Below are 8,994 nucleotides of genomic sequence, written 5' to 3' on the forward strand. Positions count from 1 at the left end.
TAGGGGAGATACTATCATTGGAGACTGAATTCCAATAGAGAAAAACAGTTGGACAGACAATGGAGTGGGTAAAGGTCAGCCATGGAGAACGAATAGCTGTTAATAGGGACTATTTGTATTTGACAATGGGTAGTGTTGTAGCAGCACATGTGATGACAAGGCTTGGTGCATGAGAATTGGGGTAAGGGCATGGGAAAAGGTGCTCAAGCACTAAAATTATTGAACTCATTAATTACAGAAGGCTACAGAGTTCTGAGGGGGAAACTGAGGTGTAGCTCTTCCAGCTTCTGCAGAGTTTCACTAGAGCACTGCAGCAAGCCTGAGACAGAGGTGTTAGCCAGGGAACACAATGATGTGTCGAAGTGACAGGCAAATGGAAGCTCAGTGTCTTTTTGCAGAAAGAATGTAAGTGTTCTGCAAAACAGTCACCTAGTCTGTGCTTCGTTTCCCCAATGTAGAGGACACACATTCCCCTCTTGCTCCTTGTCAGCCTTCCGCAAACACCATTCCCCCCAGGTCACACTGCTCCACCCCTCCTTCACTCCCAACATTCCCCAACACGCCTATGGCATTTTCCCCTGCAATCGCAAAAGGCCTAACACCTGCCGGTTTACTTCCTCACCATCCAAAGTGCCATACTTTCCAGGTGAAGCAGCAATTCACCTGCACTTAACTGAATTTTGTCTACTGTATTTGCTCCTTACAATGTGGTCTCCTATCTTCTGCATAAAATAATTCTCCAAGCTACTATCAGTTCTGAAAAAATGGTCAACGGACCTGAAATGTTAACTCTGATATTTCTCCACAGAATCTGCCGGACCTGCTGAGTTTTTCAGTTTGTGTTTTGGTTGCTGATTCCACCATCTGCAGTTCTTTCAGGTTTTTCTTTTCTCAAATATTACTATTTTTCTTTCGTCTTTCTGTCCCTGACTTAAAGAAAAAAAAAACACTCTTTACACCATTATCCTATGATCCATTTGGGAAGTTCACAAGAATTGCCAACACGTTTAGATAAATGGCCAACACTAACTCATGTCTTTGTACTTGGACACTGGGACAGTTTTTGAACTGACAAAGCTCTGCAAAAGATAATAACTTTTTTCTTTGAAAAATCATAAAATGCAAAGCAATAGCATCTTTCATTGAAGATGTGTAAATAGCTACCAAATCAATAGGACCTTCCAATAACTAGCTTCTAAATCATTTAAGGACATGCAGAGACTCAGTCCTCAGGGAAACCAGGTAAGTTAATGTCATCTCCAATTTAACAGCAAAAGCATTTCAGACATGGTTCTGCCACATGCTGTTATCAATGCCACAGAAAAATTAGATAATCAAGTTTATTTTTAAAAATGAGCCTTTTTCTCCCCTAGAGATAAAAAAAAGTGCAATGTCAGGGTTTATAATTGGAACAAAGGCAGTCAAACACATGAAAACTATTGTCGAAATCTACTTTACTAAAAATGACACAGACTGCCAAAAACATAGGAGCGATTGTAACAAAGTCAACATTACAATCTACAAGAACACCAGTTTACTTTATACAACAAAATATAATTTTGAGCAGTATTTTAAAACAGGTTTTCATTTAATAACAAAATGTTTCAAAGGTAGGCGTGTGTCACTGTTCATTATCATTCTTCTGTTGCTTAGCAACAATCTGAACACTTCTTTGCTCGGTGACTGCATTGGGAGGGGTAAATTTGAGCCCTTTGGTATGAAGATCTGTTAACATTTTTGCAGATATATTTGTTAACAAAGAAAACAATTTTGTAAATAGAAAAGAAAGTCAAGATATTTTCCCCCTGACTGCTTGCTTTCAAGGTCAGCACGCATTAGGTACGTGCAATTATACTAAAGCTGTAAAAAAAACTTACCCGCTTTCCGGTTTTAAAATAAAACTAATTCCTTCGATGCCATACTTACCAAGTGCAATTACATTTCCTACCCCTCTCACACTGGCTACACAACATCAACATTTTTCAAGTCAGCGTAGAGGACCTCTGCCAATGTAGCATGTCAGTATGAAGTACAAATCAAACTAGGTGCCTGAAAGCAGTGTTCCATCCTCACCACTTTAAAATGACTATCTTCACTCCAACCATTTACGGAGGCAGCGTTAGATGCAGCTGTTTGTCTAGGACAGTCAGGCATTTTAACTGGGAAATCTATCAACCTTACGAAAGTTATTTAAGAACAGAAAAGGTGGAAAACATTCAGCATGTCAGGTAGCGTGTGTGGAGAGAAAAGCATAGGATTAACATTTCAGCTCCACAAGCTTTTATACAGCTGCTAAAAATTTAAACAAATGTTTTTGGAACATTTCATGTCCAATCAGCTGAAGCCAGAAACAAATGCACAGACACACTTTCATAAACTGTACCTATTCCAAATATTTCTTCCTTGAATCCAAAATAATAAGTGATGAGAATCTGACCATGCTGACAGAATCCAACCTCTGACAGGGCTACATTTTCATTTTAGTGACGTGTAGTGCAAAGATTTAAAAATTTACAACAAAGAACTGCAACCCAAGCTTCCAATCAACATTGGAACAACTATCCCAAGGAGCTGGATCTAAGCCAGTGACATCCCAGCAATGTAACTGGTTCCAGAGAGGAAGCAGGAGGGATGACAGTCAGTGGCAAGTACATCTATCATATAGGTACAAAGCAAGGTATAGGTTAAAAGTCCCATCTTACAGGTCAAATATCTAGCTAATGGGTTTCTGCCATTTATTGGTGTTCCCTTCACTGCCAGATGCAGCCAAATTTGTGACTTATTTCAAAATCAAACCAAATAGGTCATGACACAGGGGGCCCTACCCTACCCACAAATGATCTCTTGCTTCCTAGTGCAAACAATGACCTTTAACATTAATTCTAAGCTTGCTGGGGCAACAGATGCAGTGCACGATCAGGAAGCAAGATCTCAACCTTCTCCTCTCTAACTGAAAGAAGAAATCCAACTCAGAGGCATAAATCACTTTTGATTTGAGGAAAAATCTTGCACTTTTTCATTAAAAAAGGTTCAGCACAAAAAAATGTTTTCAGTCAAAAATTATAAGCTTTTGGCCATTTGTACCATTTCCTTAATCAACTATTAAATGCAAGAGGCATTCTGAAAGGTCCGTTTCTATAACTCGTGGACAGAAGAGGTTTTCAATGAGGAAAAGCACAAAACTTGTCTATGGCCTGCTTCAAGAAAGGAAAGTAATTACAGTATACAAGTTTCAACCTAGCAACACAGTATCTCAAATCCTGTAAAAAATAAACAACAGAGGAGTGAAAGGAGCTGAAGCAACGATATGCAGTTGTTTGATGATGTCCCAAGACCAGAGTCCAGTAGAATAGTTTGCTTATGAAGTTTATTATCCTCTACCTAAAAAAATCAAAATATAATGAAAAGCATATATACGCCGACTGCACTGACAATGCTACAGTTTAGTAGCTGCTCTGGTGAATTTTCTAGAGTAAACTCTGTGGTTTCTTGCCATTATTTAGCATGTCTCCACCTGAGCACCAGATTGGAGGCAAAGTGATCAGATTGTGAAACATGAAATTCAAAATAGGGTGCTAAATGTTTGGTCTGAAGGGATCATACCGTTCAATTCTGTTCACCAGACCACACTTTGTTCTTCAAATTATCATATTGGTTTATAATAGAATACTGACAACATGAGAGTGAGTTAATTGACAGAGAGTGAGCCTGGACTTAAAATTATGAAGCTGGTCAACTGTCACCTGGTCCTCTGAATTCTGAACTATTTACCTGAACATTTGAAAGGGAAAGTAAACCTGCAGTTCCAATTTCAAAAGAAAAAGTGGGAAAGGTTTTATATTAACTTTCAACTTCCTCATCCTCATCATGCTGCCCTTCTTTTGCATCCACCTCAGCAGTATCCGAGAATTCATGTAGAATGACGTACTCCCTGCTGCTGAAGCCAAATTTCAGCAGATCCTTTTCTTTGAGTTCATAATATCGCTGTGACTCAATGCGCTGATTGTTAAGGTACGTGCCATTGGCCGAACCCAGGTCGATGATGTACGGTCTCACTCTCCTGCCAGGTGTGCCATCATTCCGTGTGAACTCCACAAGTCTGCAGGGGGCAAAACAAAAAAGCATGTTGTGCTGCATACCACCTGTGATTCAATGATATAAGGTTTTGTAATTTCTACTCCAGCCTCGTGAAAATAGGAAGAACTATACAGAGCTTTTACTAAATGCAAGTTAAAGAAGTTAACAATCTCGACCCAAAGTTACACCACAAGAAAGACCCAGTGAGATGCAAACTGTAGCTTTATCCTTGACCACCGAATTGAACCCAATGAGGCTCCCAGGTCCCTCAAATAACAGTATTAATAGGCATGTCCAGGCATCAGAGATAGCTACAATAAACTATGATATCTTTTAAAAGCTACTGTGGGAGGGAGACTGTTAGTCCATACAAGAGTGGAAGGCAAAAACATGTGGAATGAAAGGAGAAAAGAACTTGCAATAAAGTAACTTTGTGCTGTCTGTATTCACCTGCATGCAGGCAAGCTCCAGCAGCACTGTCAGAGACTGGAATGTCTCCTTGACTGAAACAGGAACCCTAAACGCACCCAAATTTGATGAAAGCAGCAAATGACAAAAACACTTCCTTAGCTGAGAAAATACTGAAGACAACTTCCAAAATTTCTTCTAGCAAAATATAGCTGTACTGGATGTGTCAATGTTGAATGGTGTTTGAGGGAAATATGCTTACAAGATGACAGAAATAAAGTAGGGTGAATCAAACTGATCTACAGAGAGCTAGCATGGACTCAAAAGGACAAATGGCCTCCTTCAGCACCCTAATAACTATGGTCAAAAAAAAACATTTGAGGAATTAACATAAAGAACTAGAAACAATTGACTGAATAAATTTAATCTTGGTAAAAGTGATCATAGCACAAAGTGTAATGCAAAGCTACCCATTAACTTTGCTCAGTCCAGCTAAATAAAATCAAACCATTGACACATGCACCGTGAAACCATACATTTTAACTATTACACCGAAGTATTTCTCTCAAAGTACCAAAAGGTGATGGAGATGCTTTCAAAAGGGGATTCAGAGAGATAAAAATAGGGTAATAGACTGCTAAAACAACCACTTTTGTACTGGACTGTGGAATTGGACAAAAGCTATGGTCTGTCAAACCCAAAATTATCATAGTATGTAAAATCTACTCACTCACAAACCACTTCCATTTATTTAATGCCCCAAGACAAACATTTTGATAAACATTGCCTGCTTCCCATTCACTGCCCCATCACTAAAAGTGTACTTGTTAAATCCATAAATAAAACTGCTGTCACATTTACTAAAATACAACAGCAACAACATTTCTAAACTACTGTATTGATTATAAAATGCCTTCCAGTGACCTAAGGTGACTCGGGTAAGTTCGTTCGTTAGTTCCAGAATATCAAGAGCCCAAGAGTCCAGTTTCGCTATCCCAAGGAAACATCAAGCCCTTTAGTTATTGCTGAGTAAGGAAACTATCACTGCGGTCATGAGCTCAGTTCTTAATTGGATGTTTGTTTAGGTTTTTTTAAAGTAGTTTTTTAATTTTAACTAACTGCTTTTCATGGAAAGACTGTACTATAGTAACTGCTGTCCATTGAGGAAAAGAAAAATCATTTTGCAATCTCTCTACTTCCTATAACAGAAAGTGGGAGAGAGAAACTTGGACAGCGAATAGAAGGTGACTGTTAATATGGGGGATGGGTAACAGCCAGGAAATCCAAAGGGTTTTGCATCAGATCGACTGATATCAGATCAATGCAAAGTCCCAGTTAGATTTAGTCATTTAAGGCACAGGGAGCTATTCAATCAACTTGTCCATGTTGGAGAAAGTGAGGACTGCAGATGCTGGAGATCAGAGCTGAAAATGTGTTGCTGGAAAAGCGCAGCAGGTCAGGCAGCATCCAAAGAGCAGAAGAATCGAAGTTTCGGGCATGAGCCCTTCTTCCTGAAGAAGGGCTCACTCTCCTGCTCCTTGGATGCTGCCTGATCAATTGTCCATGCTGGAGTCAAGATTAGAGTGGTGCTGGAAAAGCACAGCAGGTCAGGCAGCATAACCGACGTTTCGGGCAAAAGCGCTTCATCAGGAAGGACCTTTGCCCGAAACGTCGATTTTCCTGCTCCTCGGATGTTGCCTGACCTGCTGTTCTTTTCCAGCACCACTCTAATCTTGACTCTGATCTCCAGCATCTGCAGTACTCACTTTCGCCTTGTCCATGCTAGAGCCCACATAGCAATCCAGTTTAGCCCCACTCCTCACAAGCTTACATTAACAGCTTTTTAAACACCAACCTGTATTGTAGCACTGCATGTTGCTTGGAGCAGGAAGGATGGTCAATTGGGATATCCACTACCCTACGCTGTCGACCCAAGAGATAGGCACTCTGACGATGAATGTGCATGACTGGAAGTGGTTCATCATTCTTGAATGGGTAAAGACGCCATCGTTTCCTTGGGATCCGGGACTCGGGTGGTTCACAGTATTTTATCACCACTCCACGAAAGGTGTTTGTGTCTTCCACGAGGGCACCAGACAGCTCAAAATTTGGCTCCTCTTTCACTTGGGCTGCGTTGCCACTAGGAACCTGGCTGTCATTTGACTCAGAGGCAGGATTCTTATCATTGAGCAGGGGGCACTGATTACGGTTTTGACGCCTTCTCTCATTGTAATACTCTCGCTCGGCCTGCTGGGTGCTGAGGAGCTGAGCCTCCCTGTCTCGGCCACTCACGCCAGCTTCTGTGTGAGAGCTGCCATTCCTTTTGTTGTGGCCTCGCCCCCGGTCTGAACATTCTCTGTGTCGCTCTCGGTCACTGTTCTTCTTGCGCCGGTGTCCATTTCTATCGGAATGGTCTCTGTGTCGTCTCTCAACATGATCCCGCTGCGAATGGTCATGCCGTTCCTGAACGCAATGAAAAAAATCTAGTTTCGCAAGTCATGACACAGCCAGAAATTGACAATTGGTTAAAAAAACCTCACATGGCAACCAGTAGAGATTATTGTTACATCATAGAATTATAAAATCCTACAGTGCAGATAGCGGCCATTCAGCCCATCGAGTCTGCACCAACCTTCCAAAGAGCTGGAGACTCACACACATCGACCTTCCATCCTGTCTGCATAACCTTGCATTTACCATGACCAAACCACCTAGCCTAAACATCCTTGGATACTGTGGGGAGAATTAGCACAGCCAATCCACCTAACCTGCACATTTGGACTGTGGGAGGAAAACAGAGCACCAGAAGGGGAGATTCTACACAGACTGTTGCCCAAGGCCAGAATCGAACCCGGATCACTGGCACTGAGGCAGCTATGTAACCAAATTAATTTATTCCAGAAATATGTGAACTAAATATGTGAAGAACAGAATTTAATCAGAATGAAGGAGGCCAGTCAGCCAGATAGCACCTTCAGTGAACTGTCCAATTAGCCCTACTCACTGACCACAGTGACTCTTGTCCCTGTCAAACCATTTCACTTCCTTTGAAAATGAACTGTGAATGTGTTCCTGCCACCATTTCAGGAATGCTTTCCAGAGTATAAGACCTCACAGGGTAACAGTAAATTTGCACTTGGTTCCTTCTCTGATCACCTTTGAATCTGTGCTCTCTCAGTCAGGCCCCTTCTGTTGTTGATCACAATTCCTCATGCACTTTAATGGGACTTCTTTTTTAAAATCACCCTTCCCCTGCCTCCCTGTTGCACCAAGTTCCCCTCCTTCCTGGTATTAAGCGCTGATTAAGGAATGGAGTTTTCACCCTGACACACTCTCCTTCAGCAATGACATTACAGTGTGATCTGATGTGAGTGTTAAATCCCCCCCCTGCACCGTTACAGAGGTGGCTGGATTCAGGCTGATGTTGCTGTGATGAACAGGAGTGTTTTATTATTAATATTCGGTGACTCACCCGCTTCCACTTGCCCCCGGCCCGTGAATGTTGTTGTTGTTGCTGCTGCTCGGGTGCCGGCTTCCGCCGGGCCGGGGAGCGGCTCTGCCAGTGCCCAGGAGGAGAGACGCTGCCCCCGGAGGAGCCCGAACTCGAGGGCCGGTGCTTGGGGCCTGCTGCCCCCTCTCTTTTGATCCTCAGTCGGTGGTGCCCGGGCCGGTACTCAGGCTCGGGGCTGTGCCAGGCCCTGCGTCGGCCCTGAGCCTCCATCTTCCCGGCAGTGACGCCGACCCGGAACAACACCGCCGGCCAGCTCATAGAACACTTCCGGGGGCACGCAGCAGAGGTGAGAGGTCAGCCAGCCAAGGCTCTTACCTCCATTACTGGGGAGCCAACTGCAGAGGGACTTTATCCCAACTCCCTCCCCCCCAAATATTAGATTGAGCAGTCACTTCTTCACCTCTCAATAACATCCTACTCCAAAGATGCTGCTGAGGTTTCCTTATTTTTATTATTTTTGGTTCTTTCCTCTCCCCAATGCTCCTTTCAAAGCCATTAGGCAACAGGTGTCGATGGGCTCGTTTGGAATTAGACCAAAATTACGGAGCATCCCATTTCAAGTTAAAGTTATAACGAGTTTATTTGTCTGTCAGAAGGTCAAATGCCATTGACAGTCTCTTGCATGATGGAGGTGGGTTCACTGAATATTTTTGAGGCAGAGGTAGGTTCTTATCCAGCAAGGCAAAGGTTATTGGGAGGGGGGAATTAGATGTCACAGAGGAGTTGAGGCCACAATTAGTTCAGACGTTTTACTGAATGGCAAAGCAGGTTTAGGGGGACAAATGGCTTTTGTTCCTAATTACTATGTCCATAACGGGAGGGGGTGCAACTTTGGGGGCAGAGAGAAGGGACATTTTGGCATAGTTGACTATTCGTCTGGGCTGGGAGATGTTGGTGAGCCAGTGGGAGGTACATTACCAACCAATCCATGTCAAACATAATCCCAAACTAAATTAGTCCAACCTGCCTGCTCCTGGCCCATATCCCTCCAAACTTTT

General features: G+C 42.7%; 1 protein-coding gene across 3 annotated transcripts; it reads right to left on the bottom strand.

The window, feature by feature from the left end:
• Positions 1–1,437: 1,437 nt before the first annotated feature.
• snip1 (Smad nuclear interacting protein) lies at positions 1,438–8,235 on the bottom strand. Of its 3 annotated transcripts, none has more exons than XR_009646318.1 (4): positions 7,958–8,235; positions 6,341–6,948; positions 3,772–4,099; positions 1,438–3,381 (listed from the first exon to the last, which is right to left on the bottom strand). XR_009646318.1 is itself a non-coding variant. In XM_060847561.1 (4 exons), the coding sequence occupies exons 1-4, from the start codon at positions 8,204–8,206 to the stop codon at positions 3,378–3,380; spliced, it is 1,032 nt and encodes a 343-aa protein (XP_060703544.1). In that variant the 5' UTR covers positions 8,207–8,235; the 3' UTR covers positions 1,438–3,377. The 3 variants fall into 3 exon arrangements, 2 of the variants coding, with proteins under 2 accessions (XP_060703544.1, XP_060703543.1); XM_060847561.1 differs by having other exon boundaries at positions 3,929–4,099; XM_060847560.1 differs by having other exon boundaries at positions 1,438–4,099.
• Between the last annotated feature and the right edge of the window lie 759 nt (positions 8,236–8,994).

This window comes from Hemiscyllium ocellatum, chromosome 30 (genome assembly GCF_020745735.1).
Source record: "Hemiscyllium ocellatum isolate sHemOce1 chromosome 30, sHemOce1.pat.X.cur, whole genome shotgun sequence".
In the NCBI taxonomy this organism is placed as follows: Eukaryota; Metazoa; Chordata; class Chondrichthyes; order Orectolobiformes; family Hemiscylliidae; genus Hemiscyllium; species Hemiscyllium ocellatum.

Excerpts from the sequence above, each read along its gene's own strand:
- snip1 (XM_060847560.1), bottom strand. The coding sequence starts at position 8,206 with ATGGAGGCTCAGGGCCGACGCAGGGCCTGGCACAGCCCCGAGCCTGAG. Across the intron at positions 6,949-7,957 it reads CCGGGGGCAAGTGGAAGCGG|GAACGGCATGACCATTCGCA; the intron begins GTGAGTCACCGA and ends CATTGCGTTCAG. Across the intron at positions 4,100-6,340 it reads CATGCAGTGCTACAATACAG|ACTTGTGGAGTTCACACGGA; the intron begins GTTGGTGTTTAA and ends TGCCCCCTGCAG.